Raw genomic sequence first — 27,547 nt, 5'->3', positions numbered from 1 at the left:
AAAAAAAATAAGCAGGCATGGTATGGTATATGCATCTTAAGAAGTATATAATGTATATAGGCTATACAGTTCATTTGCTAATATACAACCAGAGCCATGTTTGCAGAGAGAACTGACAAAATAGGATTGTGGGTCTGTTGTATACCTTCTATTGGCCCTAAGTCTTGGTGCACAAAATTGTGAAATCTAATGATTAGTAACACCATTTTCATCAATCAGTTGACTCTGGCACTACCCAAGATGAACAGTGGGGGGCAGCAATACGTCAACCTGTCGTCTAGTAGTCTGCCAGAAACTCAGAAGAAGAGGAACATACATACCCACAATGCAGTGCAGTGTTTGTGTTTTGAACTTAACGTACGAGAGAAACATTGAAACACACTGTGATGTTTTAAATATAAATTGTCCCTAAACTGTGTTTTTGACTGACTGCAACGTCTTTTCTAAACGTCGCTAAGCAGCAGCAGGACGTTAGCTCAACCACTGAAACACAGCAGGTAAAGATCAACTCATGTTCCATTTCTCTTTGTTCACTCATCATTTAGAATGGAACACAATTGCTCCTCCTAAATCTACCATTAATGTTATATAAACCATTGGTTCTCAAAGTGGGGTCCGGGGACCCCCAGGGGTCCTTGAGGGAGTTCCAGGGGGTCCCCAGCTAAATGATGGATAGTTAGGAACCAAATGGACCCTTATGGGTCTGTAACTCTGAGAGCGTACAAATTGAACCAAATGGACCCTTATGGGTATGTAACTCTGAGAGCGTACAAATTGAACCAAATGGACCCTCAATAACGGTTCCATTTGTATACTGTCAGAGTTAAATTAACATTGATTTTACAATATAAATTGGGGTCCGAGAGATAGAAATGCCATAAAAGGGGGTCCGCAGCCTAATGCATGTTAAACTGGGGGTCCTTGAAATTAAAATGGTTGAGGATCACTGCTAGAGCGTAAAGATCTTCTCTTATGGGGGTTCCTGCCATATCTTTTCAAATGGGTATCCGCAGGCTAATACGTGTCAATTTGGGGGTCCTTGACATGAAAAGGTTTGAGAGAACCACTGATATAAACAACCAGCTCCAGCAGCAGCAAGGTGGCCTCATTATAACACCTCAGTCAGTCACACTAACCCAACGGTCAGAATAATGGGATTGTAGGAATTATGAGCAGACCACCAGCAGCATGACATGTACATACATTGTTTTTGCATGTTGTTGTTGTTGATGATGATGCCACTATTTGTCAATGAGTGTAACTCTAGTTACATCAGTTTTTATAACAGTGGCTATGTATCAGGGGTGATGCAACTTTGATGATGGAGAGGGCCACTATATTTCCACACTCACTCCAGAGGAACACATTGCATATACTGTCGGGCAGCCAGTCTATGCCACACAAAAATAGCAAAAATAGCCGATCTACAAGCTCAAAACGCTTCGCAGTGCAACGCGTTTTGAGCTTGTAAATCTGCTATTTTTGAATTGGAATCCTGAAAAGTAATTGTTTTATCTAATTTCAAATGCATTTAGTTATACTTATGTTAACTTCATGAACTTAAATACAAATACATTGGACATGGCGGCTCTCCATTGGCTACCTGTTAGCGCAAGATGCGATTTTAAGATTTTACTCATTACTTTCAAAGCCCTGCATGGACAGGCTCCCAAGTATATCTGTGATATGTTGGAGCCCTACAAGCCGGAGCGTAACCTAAGATCCTCAGGCAAGGCTCTGTTGGTCGCTCCTACAGCAAACCGTGTTACCCGGGGTGAGCGGGCTTTTTCGATCCGGGCCCCTGGGCTCTGGAACTCCCTCCCCGAGAAGCTGAGGCTGGCACAATCGGTGCTTTCTTTTAAATCTCTCCTGAAAACACACTTGTATGCTAAATGTTTTTCTTAAGTCTATTTGCTTTTTATTTTCAATTTTAATTTCTATTATTGTATATTGTTGTTGTGTTATGTTGTTACTATTGCTTGGTTGTTTTTATTACTTGTTTTGACATGTCTGTAAAGCACTTTGGAACTTTGTTTAGAAAAGCGCTATACAAATAAAATCATTATCATTATCATTATTATAAAAAGACAATATAATTTTAATACTAGTCATTAAGCTACTATAGACTGAAGTAATTAAAGTGGACATGTATGCATGTTTGGAATTGTAACAGCTGAAATCAATAATATATCAGTATTCCCATATTAACCTGCGGGCCACATTAAGTGAAGGTGGGGGCCGCATGTGGCCCCCGGGCCGCCAGTTGCCCATGTATGCTATATCTCCATGCAGTCAAGCACTGAGGTGCAAACAAAACACGAAAACAGCTCTGTGTCTTCACGCACCAGACAGTGGATCCTTACCAACAATATCCCAAAACATTTGTCATGCTGTAAGTGTGTCAGGCCTAGAATGACCCATCAGTACAGTATACTATATTTACAGTATTCTATACAGTAGACTACAGTAATGGGTCCATTTGGTTCCATGTGTTATTTTAACACTGATTTTAATGTACATTCTTATCAACTATGGGAATGAAGTTAACATGTGGTGGGGGTGATGATAAGAAAAAATGATATCAGTTTCAATCGGAAACATGAGATGTTATTGATGACTCATAATCTGTTACTATACTAACCCTATACCTAACCCTAACCCTAACCTTAACCGCACGCGGAAGCCACGTAGTCGGAGTAATGGGATGTCTGACTTATGGGCAGTCCCCGCTGAGACATCATATAATATATTCTTATGGTGATAGTAGTAGGCTGACTTTGTAGTAGTATTAGTGTAGCTGTACGATGACCCATCCAGGTAATGCACGCGATTGAAAATTCTTGTTCATGAGCTGCAAATTGTCAGATTTGCCCCAAACCCACTTTTCTGCTGTTATCATTGGGCCAAAGGTTTGCTCCAGAGTCTAGTGAAATCTATTGAATATACTTTTCAAGTTATATAGTGTGTACAATATATATAATCTCATCACAAGTTTACACCTAGAGACGTACCGATGTTTCCTTCCCGATACCGATTCCGATAACCATAACTTGGGTATCGGTCAATAGCGAGTACTGATCCGACACCACTGTGTAATTTAAACACTTATAGGACAGTGGTTCTCAAAGTGGGGTCCAGGCACCCTCAGGGTTCCTTGAGGGGGTTCCAAATGGACACTTACAGGTGTGTGTGTGTGTGTGTGTGTGTGTGTGTGTGTGTGTGTGTGTGTGTGTGTGTGTGTGTGTGTGTGTGTGTGTGTGTGTGTGTGTGTGTGTGTGTGTGTGTGTGTGTGTGTGTGTGATTAATGCCAGTGTTATGGGTCTGATTTCTTAAACCAAGACATGATAAATAGTCAAAGATGTAATAACTATGTGGTATGCACTCTTAACTTGGAGACCCACCCACCCACTTGAAATGATGATGAATTCATAGTATTTTATTTTAATACCTACATTAAAGCTACATGCCTAATTTCAACACGGTCTATAACAACTTTGTCCTTCATGAATAGTCAAATTTAATGACCTTACGGAAAGTATTGCTTGAGTGCAGCAGCCTCAACCAGTGTGGCAAGGAATTGCCTGTAATTACAAGTTTTACACTGGCATATCAGCTGATGACACATCAGCACATCAACATTCCTATTTGAGCTTCATGCGTCATGTCGGTGCTTATAGAGAAGGCAGGGAATGGCTTCACTTTGTCTTCTAGTCCCTGATTGTCTCTCCTTAACAGTCTTCAGTGCAGCACTGGTGTAGCCTGGCTCCAGCCCGTGAATCGCTAGCCACGGCCATTAAAAAAATATGTTCAGGTGATTCTGGTCTGGTGACGCTCTCATAGGAGGTCTCAGCCTCGGTTGAAAATCTGATCGACGAATCGGGATCGGGATAATCCAGTACGAACCAATCGCCAAAGAGTCTTTGAAAAAAAAAACTTTGGCCACGCCCCCATCTCAGCAACCGGCTGCATTGAGAGGGCTTTCAGACTGAATAATGGAGTGAAACGAAATGAAAATTCAGGCTGAGTGTCAGGCTAGCACTGGTGTGCAGGGCTGAGATGATGTACCTGCTGCCTCCATTGTTTCCCATGTTCTCACAACAGCAGCTTTGGCAGCAGAGCAGTGGCAATGGAGGAGAGAGAGCAGCTGTACATGACTGCAAAATAACATTACAAAAACAACCTGCCAGAGTAATTTGACACTCCTGCTTTAGAAGCAAATGATTTTCTACATAAGTGACAAGTTTTTGTAATATAAATACAGATAGGGTGACTAAAGACAGGTGTTGCTAACTTCAAATGATATTATGATATTAAGACCTAGAACGCATCTGTGTAACTTTTTCATTTGAGCTAAAAATGCATTATTTTACACTTTGGCTATTCAAAAATAGCAGATCTACAAGCTCATAGCGCAGCACCGAGTGCCGCGCTATGAGCTTGTAGATCTGCTATTTTTGAAAAACATTTTTAACTCAAATCTTTGCTTCTGGGGGTCCCTGGAACAAAATATTTTGAGATGGTGGTCGGCGGCCAAATACATATCATTGTGGGAGTCCTTGACATGAAAAGGTTTGAGCACCACTGATATAGAAACATACGTTTTTTCAGAATACTGTTGGGATTTAGAGGACATTTGTAGAATCGGCTTCAGGTCTTAATGGGTTAAGATATTAAAGATGACCATTTTGAAATGTTTTCAAAACCTTTAACCGGAACTCGTTAACGGTTAATTAAATATTATCAAATAAGAATAAAATGTATGTACTATTAAAAATGGACGATTGTCTGTGTAACTCACAAATGGTCACAAAACTACACTATACTGTATATTATCTTAACATTCTTATATTATACTAGTATATACTGCATACACATTATTGCTGTACTATATTATATTATCATATACTATCTTACACTATTATATGTGCTACTATTGTTATTGTTACTACTTGCACTGTATCTCTTTCTGTCTCTCCTCTGTCTGTCTGTCTCTCCCTCCCTCTCTCTCTTCTTTCCCCCAACACGGTCGAGGCAGAAGGCCGCCACCCTAGAGCCTAGGGTCTGCCTGATGTTTCTTCCAGTTAAGCGGGAGTTTTTTGTTGCCACTGTCGCAAAATTGCTTGCTCAGGGTGGGATGTCGGGTCTCTTTTCTGTAAAGTGTCTCGAGACAACTTGTTGTGATTTGACACTTTAATAAAATTGAATTGAATTGAATTGAAATGGTCCCACCTTAACAAACCCAGCAGCACTGCATTTGCGGTTTGATAGGCCAAATAAGTTACTCCTTCAAAATTGTCTGTTATTGTTGAAGTTGAGTGTTTCTCTTCTTAATTAATCCTAAACTCCTCTGGGATTTGAATTGTTTCATTCCAGACTCTGTGGAGTCCAGGCTGCAGGTGCAGATGAACTCTCCAGACCCAGCCAGACCCGTTTCAATGAAACGGGAGGAACCTGAATGCTACCCAGACCGCAGTAAGTTGCACTGTCTCGCTTTCTTCTCTTTCTCTAGCTTCAAGGTGTTCATTGTCACATGTACATACAATACAGTTGCTTGCTGAAATGATTGTGCTTCAACAGTACTGTGGAATAAGATAACATAAGAATAAAATAGGACAGAAAGGTAATGGTAGTAATAGAATAAAAACATGTTGCTCTAGAACAGTAGAATATTTCTAATATTTCTCCGACATGGTAAAGTCAATGGAGGGGATACGAGGTGCCTGTGCACAGGTTTTTGGGTTTTCTAGTCGTCTATGTACGGCAGGGGTTGCCAAAGTTGGGGTCACTGGCGGTGGGGTCACGTAATTATTTTGGGTCATTAAAAAAAAAAAAAAATCAACAGAATGGATGAATAACAATCTAAAAATGATTACAAATATCACATTTTACCATTTTAATACATTACAAATCCATGCAAGTTTATGTGCATAAATTACCACCAGGTTTAGGTGTCAATAGACGGATTTCCGCCCGACGTCATCACAGAGCAGAATGCGCAATCTGCGCATGCTCGGGGGAAACGAATTGTTGCGCCGTTCACTCTGTTGTTATGTTCGGGAGTTAGATAGAATTCTGCTATTATAGGCATAATAGGCATAATGCTGCTATTATATACAAACAGATCCAACTTCCGACAAATCATTTTTATTGAGTAAACAAGGTATTACAAACTGCACAATTTAATCTACTTTCATTAAACCCGGTGAAGATCATTTCTTTTATGAATGGACATTTGACCAGAGCTGCTGCGGGTAATGGCGCCCTCTATGGGCTTACCCCTCCTCTGCGCGGTCATATCCTCTCATGTTTACTAACAGGAAACCCGTCTATAGCCGCAATTTTTTGGGGTCGCGGGCTGAAAAGTTTGGGAACCCATAATGTACGGAATGACATCCGTGCTATTTCACCTACTGTATGTTGTGTGAGATCGGGTTGCTTTTGTCACAGTAGTGTGAGTCTGCCAGAAGTGAACAGAAGGGCTTCCCTTTGTTCTGGAATCTGTACTAAAGTAGTTCTTGAGCACTTCATAGTTCATACCTACTGGACTGTAGTTGCTACCTTTTCACCTCTAGAGCACATAATAGAACAAAGAGATCTATGGATTTCTTTGTTCTATTATATTTTGATATTGTTTCATAATTTGACAATGAACGAGTTAGGGTTAAATAAATGTATAAATTGAGATAATATAAAAAATGTATATGTATTTTGAGCTAAGAAATGTAACCAGAACTTGTTCATGTTATTCTTCTGCTCCTAGACATCCTGCACATGGCTGTGTGTAAAGAGGAGGTTTCTCCTGAACAGGAGAGGAGCCCCAGTCTGCTCCAGGAGGAACCAGAGCCTCCACACATTAAAGAGGAACAGGAGGAGCTACTTCAAAGACCAGAGGAGACGGATGGGCCAATGCTGACATCACAAGTGAAAAGTGATGATGATGAAGAAGAAGAAGACATCTCTTCACACTGCTCTGAAATTGAAGTTGAAGTTGAACTTGAATCAGACTCTGAAGTCACTGAAGACAGTGATGATTGGGAGGAGACCAATGGAGGTTAGTCAGCTTTAAACACACTGAAATCACACAAGACACTAAATGTGGAGGGAGACATATTGTCATTGATTGATTGAACACTTTGTTAAAAAATGGTAGTACAGTACAGCAAGTACTTGCTCTGGTGGCAAGCTAAAGACATATCTAAGTCCTGATGCAATTTGCGGACGGGTGCTCTTTTAGGGTGGTTTTGAATGAGGATAGGGAGTCACAAAGTGTGATGGCTGGTGGTAGAATGTTCCACGTTTTGGTGGCAAAACGGTAGAATGCATTCATCCGGGATGGGAAAGCTGTTTATTTCTATTTAAAAAAAAAAAATTCTCATGGGGCCCCCTGCCTGTGTGGTGGCCCAGGCGGCCGCCGAACCTTGTGTACAGCAAAGCACGGCCCTGTTCATCCCCATGTTTGTGCTGTAGTCGGGGGTAAGAGATCAGTGGAGCTCCCTGTCTCACTCTAGTGAAGTAGTTTTACAGATACACGGGCACTGATCTCCTGAGTATCTTGAAGACGAGGCCCATTGCAAGTTGCTGTTCTCTGTCCTCTACCCTGAGCCATCCCAGCCTAGCAAAGTGAACTGGGGTTAGGTGAGTCCTAGGTGATTCATTGAGAAAAAAGCTGTCCCAGGACCTGAAATAACCAAAACAAATTATAGTATAGTACAGTATAGCTGAACTGAACTAAACTAATAATAAATACTATTTACTTAAGTTATCGGTTAAAATAATTAAGATAATTTGTTATCTAAACATTTGACCTGTTTTTAGTTTAGTTTTTTAGTTTAGTTGTTTTTATTTATCATTATGGAACCAAAATGGGGAATCGATATTAAGAACCGGAATCGATCAGCAGAATCGTAATCGGAACCAAATCGATAAAATCTTAACAATGCCCATCCCTACTTCACCGGAATCCCTCATCCATCACAATGCGTCACATTGCCACGCCTTGGGAGCTTGTAGATCGGCTATTTTTGAGCGGTGCCAGACTGTCCTACATTTGACCGCTTGTGTTTGTCCGTATGTATGTATGTATGTATGTATGTATGTATGTATGTATGTATGTATGTATGTATGTATGTATGTATGTATGTATGTATGTATGTACTGTATGTATGTATGTATGAGCACAGCATCAACAGCTGCAGCCGATTCCAACACAAAGATGCAACCAATTACACCAATTAAACACACATCTGAATACCAGTACACACACATCAAATAGAGCAGTACCGTCTGAATCCCAGCATCAACACATCAAATAGAGAAGTACCGTCTGAATCGCAGCATCAACACATCAAACAGAGTATTACTGGCTGAATACCAGCGCCCACACATCAAATAGGGTAGTACCGCCTGAAAACAGCACATACTCATTAAACAGAGTAGGCACCGCTTAGTCACGCTGGGTGTGATTTTTGTCTGTCCCAGAATAAGGAGGAGTAGGAGTTCATGTGGTTAAATATGTGGAAACCACTGGCTTAGCTAATAGACTATAGAGAAGCCAAGGGTAAATGATTCACTAGAAATGCCCTGCTGTGATTTTGATCTCGAACACGTTATTAGGTGATTGTTTTGTCCATTCTTTTCACGTCATCATTATAATGTATCTGTTGCACAGATGTTGGGGTTGGGGCATTTACAAGTGTGTCTCTCTTTCTCTCTCTCTTTCTCTCTCTCTCTCAGGAGTGATGTCCCAGTCTTCCCAGACTCATGTCTTCTCCTGTTCTGAGTGTCCATACGCCTTCACGTCTCAGGTCCTCCTCTATAAACACATCAAGAGGGGCCACAACGATCTCTACTGCGAAATGCTGAGGAATGGACAGATCACCTCAGCAGCCTGTCAGCAAATCACAAACTCTGTAACCAGCCAGAAACAAGGAGACACTGACCAAGGAGACACTGACCAAGACACTGACCAAGACACTTTAACTGAACAAGGGGAAGAAAAGGAACATCAGCTTCTCACAGGAAAGCAAACGCACATCTGTAAACACTGTCCAAAGAGTTTCAGTCAATCAGGTAGCCTAAAGAGACACCAGCATGTCCACACCAGAAAAAAACCTTTCCACTGTAAAACTTGCGACAAGAGTTTCTGTCATTTAAGCGGTCTGAAGACACACCAGCGTGTCCACATGGGAGACAAATCTCTCTACTGTGAACAATGTGACAGGAGTTTCAGTCGGGCAGATGACATCAAGAGACACCAACGCTTCCACGCCGGAGACAAACCATTCCACTGTAAACATTGTGAAAAAAGTTTCTTTCAGTCGTGTGACCTGAAGAGACACGAGCGTGTCCACACCGGAGAACAACCTTTCCAATGTAAACACTGTGGGAAAAGTTTCTCTCAGTCAGGTGACGTGAAGAAACACCAGAGTGTCCACACTGGAGAAAAACCTTATCAGTGTCAACACTGTGACAAGAGTTTCAGTCATTCGAGTGGCCTGAATATACACCAACGTGTCCACACCGGCGAAAAACCTTTCCACTGTGAACACTGTGACAAAAGCTTCTTACAGTCAAGTGCTCTGAAGACACACCAGCGTCTTCACACTGGGGAAAGACCTTTCCACTGTAAACACTGTGGCAAAAGTTTCTTGCAGTCAAGTAATCTGAATACACACCTGCGTGTACACACTAGAGAAAAACCTTACCACTGTCAACATTGCGACAAGAGTTACAGCCATTCAGGTGACCTGAAGAAACACCAGCGTGTCCACGCTGAAGAGTTTCAGTGAGTCGGGTACAGGATGTTGGGAAAAAACGTTTTCCAGCCCTGGACATAAATGTTTTGAAAAATACTTCACTATGTATTGTTTTTGGCTATTGATTTTGTTTATAAAAACATGTCCCATATTGATTTTGATCATAAAAACATGTCCCAAATCATGTCTCACACTACGTAAAACATGTAACGTGGTAAAATAGTGATGTAATGAATTTTATTACACGGCTTGGTTGGATGCTTTTGATTCTGATCGGTCAATCGGATGCTTGATTCTGATCGCTCAATCTCTGCATTCAGCAGTGTGTTATTTCTGAATATTGACCTCTGAGCTCAATAACAGAACGCTGTCTAATCAAAGGCCAGAGCACCTGCTCATATCAATCTGCACTGCTTTATTTTATGCTGTATCCAACACAGCAGCAATGTAAACAAACACACAATATCATTTACAGCTAAGCATTGCTCTCAAGAATGTTTTTGAAAACATTTGAAGCGAGAAATAGACAATGCAGTAACCAGTAACCTGGGCGACACGTTGCACTGGACGCACCGTGACCTGGCATTAAGTAATGGAATAGCCTACTTTCATTACCGTAGGCAAGGAAATCCTTTGTTTTGCTACTTTTGGGGACAATGTATTAATTTCTTCATTAAGTAGCCGTGTAATAAGTGGGATAATTGATGGCAAGCCTCCGCTTCGCATCAGGATCTACTGTAATCGTTGCATAGATGTCAGTAACAAAAAGAACAGATCTACAAGGTAACCGTAAATTGTTGTTAGCTTGTAGATCTGTTATTTTTGTCATGTAATGCCCTCTTGAGTATAAATCAATGACGTGATACACATTGTGCAACAGATGCGGCGAGGATGTTGATGTTTACAAGAAGCGCATTAGTGCTTGCATCATAGAACACACACAGCCTTCCCCCAAGTTTTTTAAATATTTATTTCAAATTATTATTATTATCATCTTTATTATAAAACCATAATAAGTATTGTTATTATTAGCATTATTGCTATTATTAGTATTATTTATTTGTATTGGAAGTCGAATGATACTGATTGATGAATACTGATGTGGACTTTTGTTTAATTTAGATTTGAAATTGTGCAATTTTGTTTTTGTTCTACTTTAGCTTATTTGTATCTGACACGATCAAAACAATTGCATGGATATGTAAATATTGTAAACTGAAATGAACAATGAATTAATTGCAATACAAGTATAAAATATAGCTGCAAGCAGCGATAATATGGGGCCAGGAGAGAGAAATGATAATTCCTTTAACAGGTCAGTTCATGAAAGTCCTTGCGGTCTTGTTTCCAATGAGTGCCTGTGAGCAATTAGGGGTTAAGAGTCTTGCTCAGGGACAAATTTCATTTCATCGACACATTTGCTGACCTGGCCTGGAATCGTACCTGGGGCAACCAGAGTCTCTGGCTCCCTAGGCGGGCTCACTAACCACTCAGCTATGGCCACCCCTCAGAGAGAGAGAGAGAGAGAGAGAGAGAGAGAGAGAGAGAGAGAGAGAGAGAGAGAGAGAGAGAGAGAGAGAGAGAGAGAGAGAGAGAGAGAGAGAGAGAGAGAGAGAGAGAGAGAGAGAGAGAGAGAGAGAGAAGAGAGAGAGAGAGAGAGAGAGAGAGAGAGAGAGAGAGAGAGAGAGAGAGAGAGAAGAGAGAGAGAGAGAGAGAGAGAGAGAGAGAGAGAGAGAGAGAGAGAGAGAGAGAGAGAGAGATAGATAGATAGATAGATAGATAGATAGATAGATAGATAGATAGATAGATAGATAGATAGATAGATAGATAGATAGATAGATAGATACGGAATAGATTGAAGAGACATAGAGAGAGACAAATGGAATAGATTGAAGAGACAGAGAGAGAGACATGGAAACGGAATAGATTGAAGAGAAAGACATGGAAATGGAATAGATTGAAGAGAGAGAGAGAGAGAGCGCCATGGAAACGGAATAGATTGAGTCATGTTTTTTTCATTTCAACTTAAATGAGTCTGCATCAAGTGAGGCTTGAACCGGCAACCTTACGGTCATGAAGCACTCTTAGGTAGCTGCAACACTACCTATAGTGCTATATCTTTGTCCAGGCTGATATTGTCTGTTGAGGATCACAAACTCTTGCCTTCTGTCATGACCCAAGCCCCTGTTTCACTAACACTAAGATCACTCGTTCACAAACCATTTACCAATGAAGAAATTGTACATCTCCTCAGAACCAAAATTAGTGAAAGTAGCCGATCTACAAGCTCACAAACCATTAAAAGTTGTCAGATTGTACATTGGCTATTTTCACAATGAAGTATGTTATACATTGAAAAAACATACTCTCATTGCTATCTGAAAAGTTGTGAGATTGTAGATCAGCTGTATGTAAAAAACACTCAATTAAGTATTTCATGTTATCTTTAACAATTGCAGATGTATTCATTGATAGTCATGTTGTGTGAAATGCAACTCAGATGAAGTCTGCACCAAGTGAGGCTTGAACTGGTGACCTTCAGGTTGTGGGGCACACATTTAAGCGAGAAGCCACCAACAGACAAGAACCTGTGAAAGGAGATCACAATGATGATACAGTTTCACGCAAATAGCTGAAAAATCCTGGGTTTAAGTGTTTTTCAAACTGCTCAAGATTGCGGACAATCTAAGGGCGGTGCTTACTGGTCAACGTGATAGATGTGTTCCTCATTAGTCAAGGCACATGTGTAAGCAGGTCTAATGGCTGTCGGCCAAACGAGGCATGACTTTTGCCTGTTTAAAGTTTCAATTTTCAAAAAATTGCTATAGCGCCCCCGTTTGACCAATTGGAGTAAGATTGGTTTCAGTGATATTTGGAATGGCCCTTTACATTTCTGCAAAGTTTCAAAGAATGGTAAGTCTGCATGTATGTGTTAGGGGCAGATGAATAATTGTCATAAAACTGCAATATTCATTGGCTCATTAAAGCTTCATTTTTTCACTTATGGAAGATATTTTGCAAACGTTTTTTGGTATAGGTCCAAAGTTCATGTGTAAAAAGTTTCGTGCAGATTACTCAAAAATCCCAGGAGGAGATAGGTTTTAACTGTTTTTCATATAATTCAAAATGGTGGGATATCTAAAGGTCAGAGGTCAAAAGTCAGAGTGTGAAAGTTGTTCAGCATGAGGAGACGCATGTGTGCATCGAAGTTTCATGGCTGTAGGTCAAACACGGCATGAGTTGTACCTGTTCAAAGTTGGCATTTTTCAATTGAGTGCTATAGCGCCACCTTTTGACGAAAGATTGTGAGAATTATTTCTTGATCGTTTTTCATGACCATCTATCATATGGCCGAGTTTCATAAAAAGCGACTGCACGGTTCAGCCAGAACTGCCAAAAGTGGCAGAAGAAGAAATGGAATAATGCGAATAACAATATGGGTCCATGCTGGAAGCCTGGCCCCATAAAAAGGAGCACAAGCAGCACTTGTTGGGTGCACACAAAAACCTGAGTAGACATGAAAATGAGCTGTGTTAGAATTAAATGACTTTACAATGTACCACTCTTGGTACAGTAGTAGGTCTTGGTATTCATTATATTCTTCCCTACTTATGTCTCCGTATTTGTTTTCAAACCCTGTACCACTTTGTGATTTGCCAAAAAAATTCAAGTGTGTAATAAAATCTATTATTATTATTATTATTATTCATTCTATATTGTATGCTTCATTTTTAATACACTGCCTGTCTTGGGGCAAAGCACATAGAGCCTCAATATTGTCCTGTATGATTACTATATTGGCCTGATACACTTAATTCTCATTTTCAATTTGCTGGAGAATTGTACATGAACATCCCCTGTTACTGTAGGGTTTGAAGGTACAGTATACAGCTATTCAAAATTACATGACAACAACTCAATAATATTGCGCTGTTTTAGCATTGCCTGGGTTTGCTCTCAACCAGAAAAGTATATTTAAAAAAATAGGTGGTATGCAACACCTCGGTACAATTTAGGTATAAAGCAGGTTTAAGTGGGTGATTTATTTGTATGAGCCAATTGTACTAATTGTACTAATTATGATCTAAAATATATAGCCTAAAATAAAGCCTTCGGAAAAAAAATCCTTTGAAAATAGCAGATCTACAAGCTCACAACGCGTCACGAAACCACACGTGAGCTTGTAGATTGGCTATTTTCACATAGCCATGGCTGAAGTGGTTATGATTTACAAAGTAACTAGTGACTAAAGTTTTCAAATAACTGTAGTGGAGTAAAAGTACAATGTTTGCCTCTGAGATGTAGTGGAGTAGAAGTAGTAAAAGTATTGAAAATTGGAAATACTCCAATAAAGTAAAAAAAAATACATCAAAATGGTACTTAAGTACAGTAGGCTACTTGAGTAAATGTACTTATCACCACTGGCAAATACAATATTACAACATGCACTCACAAGCAAGAATATGTTCTGTACGGTGTATGTATGCATAGCTCTGTTATTCATATGTAATCATGTCATTCACATATTTTAATGATATTCGTAATTTTCTTGACATTCATATATTTATACTGCCAGTCTTTACACGTTTCAGTCACGATTGATTGATTGATTGACTTAGCTGACATTCTTTCTTCAGAACATCTGTAGCCAGTTGCTCTGAAGAAAGAATGTCACAGCAGTCAATGAGCGAGAGACCGCCTTAGAGTTTATTTTATTCAGGTCACATGGTTCACAAGTCGGTCACAGCACTTCGTTCAGAGAGTGAACGATAGTCCTCTTTGGCTCTTTCCCTTTTCGTTCGTTCCTTCGGTCGGTCGGTTCCTTCTCCCCCACCCACCCCACAGACACAGTCCAGCCAGAGTCTAGCCATGGTTCACATGACATGACATGACATGACATGACGCTTGTAAAAAAGCATTTTCTCCAAATTCTCTCGATTCTTTCAACCATGCGACACTAATGGTTGGGAGGTGTATTGCACTCTGATACATTACCAAAAAAAAGAAGAAAATGGCTTGCGATGGGATTAAAATGCTTTTTATTGAACAATACGGGAGATACGGGTACTTATCGTGGTCCGGATCGCCTTGTAACATCCGTGGCTCGGGGGTAAGCACTTTATATTTGAAATCTGAACGTTTATGTACATGTGAGAGTTGGCAAATAACAAAAAATCGAACACCGCTATAAACCGGGTGGACTCGGCACCATGACTGTCATGGTATGACAGTCATGTAAGTAATATGTTTCAGGGCTAGCCAGAGTCCATGCCTTCCTCACGTTCAGTCCAATCAGGAAAGCTGCCTGTTTCTAAGGGAGAGGCCGCCCTCCAGCTCGTGTCCTCCAATGAGGAAAGAGGGACGGTGGGTGAACCATGGGTGAACGCTTCTCTTCAGCCAATCCAAAACAGTCGCATAAGCAGGGCCGGACTTACCGTTGGGCTAGGGGGGGCTACAGCCCCCGGGCCTCCAACTGGGGGGGCCTCCGATTTTTTTGGTAAAAAAAAAAATATATATATATTAATATATATATATATATTCTTTTTTTAATGATATTTTTTTTTTTTTGTAACCCTAAAACCGAAATAAAGAAACCAAAAACGGGAAAAAAACGGACCCAATCCGCCCAAAACCAACTGGTTCATTTGAGCCGTTCGTTCATGATGACCGACACAACGCTGACGGGACCATACCCACAATGCAGTACAGTGTTGCGTCTGTGTTCTGTTATTTAACTGTTCAGAACTGAACTAACTAGGAGAGGAAACCTATACCTCTATGACAGGGGTCTTCAACCTTTTCAGGCCAAGGACCCCCTAACTGAGAGAGAGATGAAGCAGGGACCCCCAGTCCCCCACCATAAAATACATAAAATTGTGTTGCAGATTAAAGCTTTTCATGGATGTTGGATTCATGTCAATGTGTATTTTCAGACATTTAACGACTTAAACCGTCAATATTAGTAAACTTTCACTCTGTACTTGGTCTGCTCTTTTTCCCCCTCTTTGCCGAAAATAGCCGATCTACAAGCTCAAATAAGCGCAAGGCGTTTATTTTCTAGATTTTTGGTTAAAGTTCTTCTCAAAGGGATGCTAGGGTTCAAGTGGTTAATGTAAAAAAAAAAAAAAATCCTATCACACAAAGATTTGGCGGACCCCCTGTAGTAACTCTGAGGACCCCCTAGGGGTGCCGGACCCCCTTTTGAAGATCCCTGCCCTAGATTCATGAGCCAATAAAAAGTAGGCTATCAAAATGGCCACTTTGCATAACAGGTCTATTACCGGTGGCTGTGAGCGTGCCTGTGCCTGCGCGTGCCGTGTTACGCATCATTTATTCTCCTACAGCTTCAGGCTCAACACGTCTCTCAGTCTCTGACTCTGTCTGTCTGGACTCTGGACGCGTCTCTTCGTCAGAGGTGCGTGAGAACAGCGTGTTGTTCACTGTGACTGTTGACAAACAAAGAACATAAACGTGTCGTTTTAAAAAACAGTGTCTTCGTTATTTAAGCAGCAGGAGGACGTTTGTTAGCAGCTCAACCACTCAAACACGGCAGGTAAAGATCAACTCATTCATGTTGTGTTTAATCCATTGTCTTAGCCTTAGATCTAGACTATCATAGATGTATTTGATCGAGTCTGACTTTTACTTTCGTATATGCAAATGTCAAAATCGATAAAATACATGCTGTAGGAGCCAACATTTATATTTTGCTTGTTATCTTATTTTTGTTTGTTTTTTCCCACGCTTTGGTTTGATGTCCCACTTCCCACAGTAATTGACTGATTAGCTCCTGCGGTGTGTCTGTTCATTACCTTTAGTAAGTTTACTTACTTCTTTACTTACATCAGGTGTTAGCTGTAGAATACAACTCTCGTAGACGTATTTATGATTCTGACGTTTTCAATCTACGACACTTGTAGGGTTCACCCCCCATGGACACAGGGACTTTCAGCACTATACCCCGTAGACACTCCAAACATGTACAAATTGAAAATAAAGGTGCTTACCCCCACGTCCCAAATGTTAACTCTCGCTAAGGGGTAGTAGTTTAATGTAATAATACATATCTTTCAATAAAGAAGTGTTTTAATGCCGTCTGTGGCCGATTCTGTCGGAAGTTCCCAATGGGCGGCAGTGACGCGCCCATCTGGTGAAACCCGGAATTACACTCAATGTAAACAGGAAGTAAACGAGGGTGAAAAAATGGCGTTCGGTCACAGACGGCATTAAAACACTTCTTTATTGAAAGATATGGATTATTACATTAAACTACTACCCCGTAGTGAGAGTTAACATTTGGGGAGTGGGGTCCTTACCTTTATTTTCAATGTGTGCATGTTTGGAGTGTCTACTGGGTATAGTGCAGAAAGTCCCTGTGTCCATGGGGGGTGAACCCTACAACTCTTGTAGATTGAAAACGTCAGAATCATAAATACGTCTAGTTGTGTTCTACAGCTATTCCGCTGTGTGTCTCAGGCTGCTTGGCATTCAGTGAGAGAATGGGGGTGAGCTAGGCTCAATATTTTCTGTTGACCGTTTTATACGTGTTGCGTTTTATAGGGCATTTAGCGTCTAAGTTTCATTCTAATTGTCAGTACAACAGTTTTTGGACCTTATTATTTTTGTATTAATAAATCACCGTAACAGCAAGTTGTCTGGTTTTGTTTGGAAACGCGTCACACAGTTCCTGCCGACGCTCAACCTCATAGCACTACTTATTTTATTTTGTTTTTTTTTTTATGTCTTTGTGAATCATCATTTAAGATGGGACATAGGCCTACATCTAATTGCTCTTACTTGATAGATTAGAATTAAATGTGATCATAAACACATTACAACTAGTGGATACAGCAGGATAGGTGGGCACCAGTGGTGTGCTGTGGGTTTTTGAGCTAGTGGAGCTCTATTGTAATGACGTCACGTGCACATGCACCCGTACGCATGTGCACGCAGCTGCCCGGCTTTAGTTGAAATACTGTATGCAACATATGTGATGGAAAACCATTTTTTTGTAATTATTATATTTCTTATTATTTAGTTGCCTTGTTAATTGTTGTTTTTGTTTCAATTAATTATTTTCCTTTTAGTTTGATATAAAATCCCTTTACATAGACTCACCCACATATAGTAGGCTATACTTCAAATAATGACAACTTGTCACTGACAACATACTTGAATGACTGTTGCAGCCAGCTTGTTCATGGGTTTCAGCCAAGTCACCCTTATTGTTCTATGACTGTCCCAGACAGTCATAGAACATCAAGACCTGATAGCCTACCTGTTTAACCGGTAACTTTGTACAGATTGGGGTGATGATTACATTCATCTGGCTGAATGCCCTTATACGCACTCTGCCGTGCAGAGACCAATGTCTCTCATTGTGAGAGGAATGTAAACACATTGTCTTGACATTGTCTCCCCCTCCGCTCCCTCCCTCTTACATTGCAGGAGCAAAAGGTCCACTTAGCTGCAAAGGTGAATGGGTGCGTTTTATATAGATAGAACAATAGAAAACGAAATGTACGGTTTGCCATGCCCATTCATGAAGGGCATGGCAGGATTTAAAGGAATGCATTATTCAATTCCAAGGCTTTTCTCGAGTAGCCTAACGTTATGCAATGCAGCCAGGTAGAGGGCTATTGTTCTAGGTGTTGACAGCTCTCTCGCGGTCACACACGTGCACCTTCTCCAGGCTCCACCGGCAGCCCACCTCTGTTGGGCACAGGGGCGGCCTTAATGATCTGGGGGCCCGTTTCAAGAGCTCATATGGGGGCCCCATATGCACCCCCCCAAAAAAAAAAAAAAAAAAAACATTTTTTTTTTTTTTTTTTTTAATAAAAAAAAAAATTGTGGACTGAAGTTGGTTTGCTTCCACAATCCATAATGATGCATTTTCGAACTAAATTAATTAGGCTATCTGCACTTCCACCATGGACAGACAGCTAAAACAACTCACTCACATGATTCACTTGAGCTGAGCCCTGATTCAATCAGATCTACATCATCTTCTTGTATGAAATTCTTGGACGTCGGCCAGCCACAGGCGGGCCCCGGACTGGGATGCGAGTAAAAAAATATATTGAAAAAAAAAAAAAAAAAAAAAAAAAGTTTTTTTTTTTTTTTTTTTTTTTGGGGGGGGGGGGCCTGAGGTTGGGGGCCCGTTTCAATTGAAACGGGTGAAACATAGGAAAGGCCGCCACTGGTTGGGCATTAGGACATCTGGGTGCCATATGACTGGGCACTAGGAAGAGTGGGCACCTGGAACGGTGGCCACCTGCATTAGGATTCGTGTCCACAAATGTTTACTTTGCATACATAGCTGCTTTGTTGTTGGTAAATGATATTTAACCCACTGTTCTTTAAACCCCCAAACACAACACAACGAGGTCAAAAGTACAATATAAGAGTGTATTTGGCAAAATAATGTGTCACGGGGCCAGGGGTCATCACCATGCCAGCTTGTGATGGACATTTCCATCAATATTTTATTTTTGCCACGGACACGCAAGACAAGTGATCAATAATATTACCAGAAACACATTCATAGGCCTAGCCCCAAATGTATACTGTACTATGGACTCTTGATGTGCCATAGTGTCTACTCGACCTATTCCACTGCGCTACACATTTTAAAACAAGCCACTTATATATAAAAAACAAAACAAAGCTACAAGTTCACAACACAGCACGGCATGTTGTGAGCTTGTAGATCAGAAATTCTATTTTCTTTTTAGCCTAAAATGGCATGCCCAAAATTGGGATGTCTTATGACTTAAATTGATTAGCTCTACTTTAGAAAACCTGGAGACTGGGAAGTTATTCAGTAGTCCTGAGACGGGCATTAAATGTGGCATGGTCCAAGTATATTCCATGTTTGGGATTTCAATCATTGGGTCTTATCAGTACAGACAGTACTGAGTACTTCCATCTTAAGTGACATACAAGGTCTGACGTATAGCGCCTACCGACATAAAGGTGGGCGTTTTGTCTCCCCCTCCGCTCCCTCCCTCTTACATTGCAGGAGCAAAAGGTCCACTTAGCTGCAAAGGTGAATGGGTGCGTTTTATATAGATGGAACAATAGAAAACGGTATGTACGGTATGCCATGCCCATTCATGAAGTGCATGGCAGGATTTAAAGGAATGCATTGTCACAATAGTTTGATGCAAAGGTGCCTAACTTTGATCAGAGGTGAGGAGGAGGTCTGGTGGTGAGGCTGTGGATCAAGGGTTTCCATGGATTATGCTTGTTGAGTGTTATTATAATTGAGTTGCTATTGTTTTTAGTGGACGCTTTGAAACACTTTCCCTCAACTGACATGCAAAACAAGTGATCGATAATATTACCAGAAACACATACATAGGCCTATCCCCAAATGTATACAGTACTATGGACTCTTGATGTGCCATAGTGTCTACTACTCGATCTATTCCACTGCGCTACACATTTTAAAATGAGCCACTTATAAGAAAATAAAACATAAATCTATTTTTTTGGGGGGGGGGGGGGGGAAACAAAGCTACAAGCTCACAACACATCAAGGCATGTTGTGAGTTTGTAGATCAGAAATTATATTTTCTTTTTAACCTTAAATGACACACCCAAAATTGGGATGTCAGACTTAAAGTGATTAGCTATACTTTAGAAAACCTGGAGACTGGGAAGTTATCCACTGTATACTGGCAGGGCAGTCCTGAGACGGGCATTAAATGTGGCATGGTCCAAGTATATTCCATGTTTGGGATTTCAATAATTGGGTCTTATCAGTACAGACAGTGCTTCCATCTTACATTGCAGGAGCAAAAGGGCCATCTATAGCTGCAAAGGTGAATGGGTGCGTTTTATGTAGATGGAACAATAGAAAACGGTATGTACGGTATGCCATGCCCATTCATGAAGGGCATGGCAGGATTTAAAGGAATGCAGTGTCACAATAGTTTGATGCATGTGGTACAGGTATCACGTACAATACCACAAGTCTCCTGCAACATATTAATGAGCATGTCATCCCGACACTTTATGAGCCACCAAAATTATTCAAACACATTTTTGAAGATTAGATTGTGAATATAAAAAAAAAGAGACGCCATTATAGACAACATTTTTCGTAAAAAAAGAAAAAAAGTACCACGGACATAGACAAGTCTTGCGACGGACATGTTTGTCCATGTACAGACATGTTGATGACCCCTTGACGGGGCAGCCTGTGCCCTATACACACAGACACACTGGTTAAGGACATTGCACGCACACACTCTCACGATGTGTGAGCATGCGTCCGATTAATAATCAAGACCACCGGCCGGTTTGGAAGCAATTGTTTTAAATACATTTGCTCAACACATTTCGGGAGTGTTGGCAATGACACACTGTCGCTCCAAACATCACGTGCGGTGAGTGCACACCCTGGACACTGTATACATAGCCAGTGGCAGTCAGTGAGTGCATACATACCTGACTGCCACTGGCTATGTATACAGTGTCATGGGTGTGCACAGGTAATACCTGTGCACACCCATGACACTGTATACATAGCCAGTCAATGAGTGCATACCTGTGCACCCTGGACACACTGTATACATAGCCAGTCAGTGAGTGCATACCTGTGCACCCTGGATACTATACTGTACATAGCCAGTCAGTGAGTGCATACCTGTGCACACCCTGGACACTGTATACCAGGGGTGGGCAACTTTGATGATGGAGGGCCACTATATTTCCACTCTCACTCCAGAGGGCCACATTGCATATACTGTCGGGCCAATCTATGTCACACAAAAGTACCAAAAATAGCCGATCTACAAGCTCAAAACGTGTCACAGCGCAACGTGTTTTGAGCTTGTAGATCTGCTATTTTTGAAGATTTCTTTTATTGCTATTTTTTATTTGGAATCCTGAAAAGTTACATTTTTATTTAATTTCAAATGCATTTAGTTATACTAATGTTAACTTTATGAACTCAAATACAAATATATTAGACATAAAAAAGACAATAGAATTTTTATACTTACACTACTACACTACTGATATAGACTGAAGTAATTAAAGTGCGTCATGTTTGCATGTTTGGAATTGTAGCAGCTTAAATCAATTAATATATCAGTATTCCGATATTAACCTGGGGGCCGCATTAAGTGAAGGTGGGGGCCGCATGTGGGCCCCGGGCCGCCAGTTGCCCATATGCTGTATACTATAGCCAGTCAGTGACAAAAACCTCCCCATTGTTGGTCACTAGATCCACATGACTGGCATCAGGCAAACGATCCAGATGCACTCTCTGTACAAAACATAGGCTGCAGTACATAACATACTGTACTGTATGTATTAATTGGGGGTGCTATGGTTTAGGACCAGGTCACATGGGATATGGTTACATTACCGGTTTAATTTCTGCGGTTAAACTTAGGATATGTACAAAAAGAAAACAGTTTAACATGAAATTTAACATGAAAGCTGAACATTTTTAATATGATTCTGATTCTGATTGCAATTGCCATCCCCTGTAACCCCAAATGACGGTAACCAGAAGACTTTATAGATTTTAGTGTATACTTTTATCAACTATGGGGACATTGCTGTGGGAAGTAGGGGTGCTGAGGGGGCTGCAGCACCCCCTAAAAATAATGTATGAAAAAAATATATATAATAAAAATAAAAATAAAACTTATAAAAACATTTTTGCATAATGTTCTTGTTGTTGTTGGTCGTTATTTGGGGGGGGGGGGGGGGGGGGGGGGGGATTTAGTGCAATATGTGTTCTGGAACCAAATTAACCGAATTAAAGTAATAAAAAAAAAAGAAAAGTTACTAACCTGTAAGTTGTAGCTTGGGGATGTATTTTGGGTCACAGCCCAATGTTTTAACTAAGATTCTACACACCCTGTGCTTCCTCTGTTTTACATAAAACCATTCGTACTCATGACACATCTTCCCTAACATATACATACCATAATCTTTGCACCCAGTTGGGCTTAGGCCAATTTCCTTTACCTTTTGCAAATATTATTGTTGAGACCACTAGGTCTCCAGTTATTGAACTTTTTTTTTCTTCAATTCCTTCATTTCAGACCAGTGTGTGGATTCAAGACTGCAGGTGAAGATGAACTCTCCAGACTCAGCCAGGGACATTTCTATTAAACAGGAGGAACCTGAAGACCACCCACAACTCAGTAAGTTTCATGTGCTTATTCTTCTTTTCATATTTTCTGTTCTGTAGGGCTGTCACAATATCAAATTTACACTATACAATAGCAATGTAAACTGCAAAAATGTCTAGACATACAGAGCCACGTCATAAAAATCAGTTTACATAGATTTTAAACTACGTCAACGCTTTTCACCAGAAATGTCAACTTTTCATGTCTGGAGGTGGCTCTGTTTCATAATGTCATGCACTTAGTGGCATGAGCTGTGATTGGTCTACTTTGGAGTTGACAGACTGTACATACATAGGCCTACAGACAGACAGGCATACCTGTTGTATATGGCTTGGCCTACGGCCTAATTTACTCCCAATATATATTTTTAGAATATGTATTTAGCTAAAATCTAGCTAAAATCTAGCTAAAATCTAGCTAAAATCTAGCTAAAATCTAGCTAAAATCTTGCCAAAACGTTGAAACCTGATTCTTTCAGGACTTCAGTTTCCAGAAACATCTGTAATAACCTTTAGTTAGTAACTGGTCAATCTAAGTAGGCAATAGCTCATTTTGTTCATGGAACATGAAGCATGGAAAAATTGTTTTATATTTTAGGAATCCAGTATTCAACCATGTTTTTTTTTGCTCCTAGACACCCTGCACATGATTGTGTGTAAAGAGGAGGTTTCTCCTGAACAGGAGAGGAGCCCCAGTCTAATCCAGGAGGAACCAGAGCCTCCACAGATTAAAGAGGAACAGGAAGAGCTACTTCAAAGACCAGAAGAGTCTGATGAGTCATTGTTGACATTACTAGCAGTGAAACGTGAAGAAGATGATGAAGACATCTCTACATACTGCTCTGAAGTTGGAGTTGAACATGAATCTGACACTGAAGTCACTGATGACAGTGATGATTGGGAGGAGACCACTAAAGACAGGGATGATGAACGGTGTGACAAGAGTTTCAGTGAGTCAGGTCCCCTGAAGACTCTCCAGCGTATTGACACTAGAGATAAACCTTGCCACTGTAAACAATGTGACAAGAGTTTCAGATCGTTAACTGAACTGACTAGACACCAGCGTGTCCACACTGGAGAAAAACCTTACCAATGTAACAAGTGTAACATGTGTTTCAAGGTGTCAAGTAATCTGAATGCGCATCAGCTTATCCACACTGGAGAAAAACCTCACCAATGTAACCAATGTAACCAGTGTTTCAGGGGGTCAGGTCATCTGAAGGTACACCAGCGTGTCCACACTGGAGAAAAACCTTACAAATGTCACCAGTGTAACAAGTGTTTCAAGTCGTCAAGTCATCTGAGGGAACACCAGCGTGTCCACACTGGTGAAAAACCTTTCCACTGTGAACTTTGTGACCAGAGTTTCAGGTTGTCGAGTCATCTGAAGGAACACCAGCGTATCCACACTGGTGAAAAACCTTTCCGCTGTGAACATTGTGACCAGAGCTTCCGTCAGACATCAGCCCGCAATAGACACCAGCGTGTCCACACTGGAGAAAAACCATTCCGCAGTAAACATTGTGACGAGGGTTTAAGCCATTCAGGTCACCTAAATAAACACCAGCGTCTCCAAACTGGAGAAAAAACTTTCCACTGTAATCATTGTGACAATAGTTTCACTACGTCAACTTCTCTGAAAAGACATCAGCTTATCCACACTGGAGAAAAACCTTTCCCCTGTAAATGGTGTGACAAGAGTTTTAGCCATTCCAGTGACCTGAATAGACACCAGCGTGTCCACACCCGAGAAAAAACATTCCACTGTGAACATTGTGACAAGAGTTTCAGCTACTCAGCTGGCCTGAGGAATCACCAGCGTATCCACACTGGAGAAAAACCTTTCCCCTGTAAACTCTGTGACAAGAGTTTCAGCCATTCAGCTGGCCTGAAGAAACACCACGATATCCACACTGGAGAAAAACCTTTCCACTGTAAAATGTGTGACAAGAGTTTCAGCCTTTCAGCTGGCCTGACGAAACACCAGCGTATCCACACTGGAGAAAAACCTTTCCACTGTAGACTGTGTGACAAGAGTTTCAGCCATTCAGCTGGCCTGAAGAAACACCTTCCAGACTGTAGAAAAACCTTTCCACTGTAAACTGTGTGACAAGACTTTCAATCAGTTACATAAGGACGTCAGCCGACTCTCTGTGTGTTTCGGGTAGATGTAGGCATCGTCTTCCATGACTGGCCAAACTGACCCATTAGCTTTATGGATTAGCCCATTTTTACATCATGTTTGTGCCTCTGCATTAAAGTGGTGACATGCTAAATAGAACGCCAGTCGTCTGTGTCTGCTGGTCCATCTGTCACCAATGTCTCTGCACAGTATGTATACTATATTTATAGAGTACACTACGTACAGAGGCGTCATTTCAGAACTAGAGGGTGTCAAAAAATATCTTTGCTACTGCCATTTTTTTTTAAGTAACGGAAAATAAAAAATGACACATGAGTGTATGGCTGACAAGAAAACACATTGACAAGTGATGGGCATGGATTGAGATGCAATCGACATGTCAATTTAAAATCAGATTTGTTTGCACACAAAAAAGTGGACATGCAAAATAATCATTTGACCAAAATGTATACTAATAGACTCGTAATGTGTCATAGGGTCTATTCCAATGTGCTGCACATTTTAAAACAATAGTATGTCTGCATTACCTACTGAGCCACTTAACCACCCAAAACAAATCCTAATTATTTTGGATAATAGAAATGGAGTCTAATCAGTACAATACTGACAGTGCTTCCATCGCAAAAGGCCCACTAACTGCAAAGGTGAGTGGGTGCGTATTATACATCATATGGCTATTATAGAGATTGCTGGCTTTTCAAATGACAGTGCTACTTGAGGACAGAAGGAGATTAAATCAAGTTCTACCAGCTAAATCATTTGTTTGGTTTGGTAAGGTACCGTACGGTGTGGATTCCATTAAGGTGATCAGGTATTCTGCTGTTGATGAGAAAGTCCAGGGCATGCAAATGTAACAATGGAAAAAAGACACACTACAAGCTACACTTGATTTGATTTATTAGACGTAATAATTACATGTTGAATGCTTCTCACGGAAACGTCAAGGATAAAATGCCATGAATAAGGAAACTTGTAAGAAGAGAAAAGATATGTAGGCCTACTTGATGAGTGATTAATGCATGCCAGGATTTTTATTGAATCCAGTGTCACAATAGTTCAATGCGAAGGCACCTAACTGTCATGATTTATGACCTTGATCTGCTTGCCCCAGTACACGTACATGTGGTGAGTCACTCATCTAAGTAAGTGTAGCAGGATGGGCGTTGGTGCCCACTCTACCCACGGCCCATCCTCCGCCCACTCATCAGTGGGCTGATTGGCATCAGTATTAAAGCAGCACACCTCCTACCACAGTTAGCTGTCTGTCTCCACACTGGTTGTGTTTCCATTTCCAGGCTGGCCTGTTGGGCTCGCCTGTGTGTGTGTGTCATCGCGCATCAGCGCAGGCATGTCTCTCCATCTGGCTGTTTATGCACTTGCCTTATGCTGCGTGGTACATGGTCGTGAACTTGACCATGACCGTTTGTGTCCTTTTGTAGCCCCGGTGTGTGTCTCCCATTCTGCTGGTGTTTCGCTCCGGGCGCGTGGTGCTTTTCCACGCTGCACAGAGGGTACGTTGGTGGTCCTCCTTCTCGGCTGTATAAAGTTGATCTAATGTCTTGTGGGCATTGTAATGACCATGAACGGTGGCCTTTATTTCAGTTCACTTCTTACCGGTGTCCGCCACTGCAGGCAGGCCATTGTGGCTTCCGCCTTTGCTACGTTACTGTCTGTCTCTCTGCTCCTGTCTTAATGAATGTTAGTAGGCCCATTATAAATGGTAGAATGACACGGACGTTTATTGTTTCAGGCCCCGTGATATAACACTGCTGCTTTGCGGGTTGTGGTTTTACCACACCTTAAGAACCATCTTACATCGACGCACCACTCTGAGATTCCTTCCGCTCCTAAACGACTAGCTGTCTTTGCCGTGGCTCAACCGGGCCTATACCCTTATATGGGTTGTCGGTTGAGGCACTCCTACCTGTCTCCTCGGTCCACAACCTCCAGCTCACAGTCAGCGTCGTGGTTCATTCCTTTTGTTTATATTGTTATTTTTTATTTAGTTTTTTTGGTTACTATTGCTCATTTCGTACTATTGTTTATTTGGTTACTGTTTATTTGTAAGACTAGGCCTACAGATACATTCTATTCTACTGGGGGGGGATTGTTATTCTGATCTATTTCCACGGCACATCCAACCTGTTGTCTGTCTTGCGTCTTGCAGGCCTGTTGCTGGGGACCGCTGGTGTGAGAGCAGGTGACGGCCGCCCAGTTTGGTTGTGGTAACCCCCCCCCCCCCCTTTTTGCTATGCTTTGGTGTGTAATCCATTCTAAACTAGTTTGCTGTGTCATATTGGGGTGCCCCCCTCCTCTGGGTCGGTCGGCCTGCCCATCCTCCCCCTTACTCCCCAGCACTGGCCCTATAGGCAAATAGGTTTTTATTGTTAAGTGCATTGTTACATTGTTTTAGTCTATTGAATGTTATGCTCCTTTTATTATTGATGATGAACGTAAATTTCCAAATAAAGCCTTTTGTACTTTTTGGCTAAA

At 41.1% G+C, this 27,547-nt stretch overlaps 3 protein-coding genes across 4 annotated transcripts in view; all 3 read left to right on the top strand.

The window, feature by feature from the left end:
• The window catches only part of LOC311057874 (uncharacterized protein), a 258,441-nt gene extending 248,525 nt beyond the window's left edge, over window positions 1-9,916 (top strand). The window contains exons 2-4 of the mRNA XM_084075003.1: window positions 5,374-5,472; window positions 6,761-7,051; window positions 8,734-9,916. Of these exons, the coding sequence (XP_083931129.1) occupies window positions 5,374-5,472; window positions 6,761-7,051; window positions 8,734-9,788 (1,445 nt within the window). The 3' untranslated portion in view covers window positions 9,789-9,916. The remainder of the gene's footprint in view (window positions 1-5,373; window positions 5,473-6,760; window positions 7,052-8,733) is intronic.
• LOC311057417 (uncharacterized protein) overlaps window positions 1-27,547 on the top strand; it is a gene marked incomplete at its 3' end in the record, with an annotated part of 440,186 nt that overhangs the window by 263,118 nt on the left and 149,521 nt on the right. The window lies entirely within an intron of this gene.
• On the top strand, window positions 476-27,547 carry LOC311057875 (uncharacterized protein). 2 transcript variants are annotated; one of them, XM_084075005.1, is made up of 3 exons: window positions 476-497; window positions 22,823-22,924; window positions 23,547-27,547. In XM_084075005.1, exons 2-3 carry the CDS (start codon window positions 22,855-22,857, stop codon window positions 25,010-25,012), a joined length of 1,536 nt encoding a protein of 511 aa, XP_083931131.1. In that variant the 5' UTR covers window positions 476-497; window positions 22,823-22,854; the 3' UTR covers window positions 25,013-27,547. The 2 variants fall into 2 exon arrangements, with proteins under 2 accessions (XP_083931131.1, XP_083931130.1); XM_084075004.1 differs by lacking the exon at window positions 476-497 and adding an exon at window positions 16,149-16,308.

This window comes from Gymnoscopelus microlampas (assembly GCF_963454915.1).
Source record: "Gymnoscopelus microlampas genome assembly, chromosome: 12".
Classification (NCBI taxonomy): Eukaryota; Metazoa; Chordata; class Actinopteri; order Myctophiformes; family Myctophidae; genus Gymnoscopelus; species Gymnoscopelus microlampas.
Note: the sequence above shows the minus strand (reverse complement) of the source record. Positions and strands in the feature narration are given on the sequence as shown.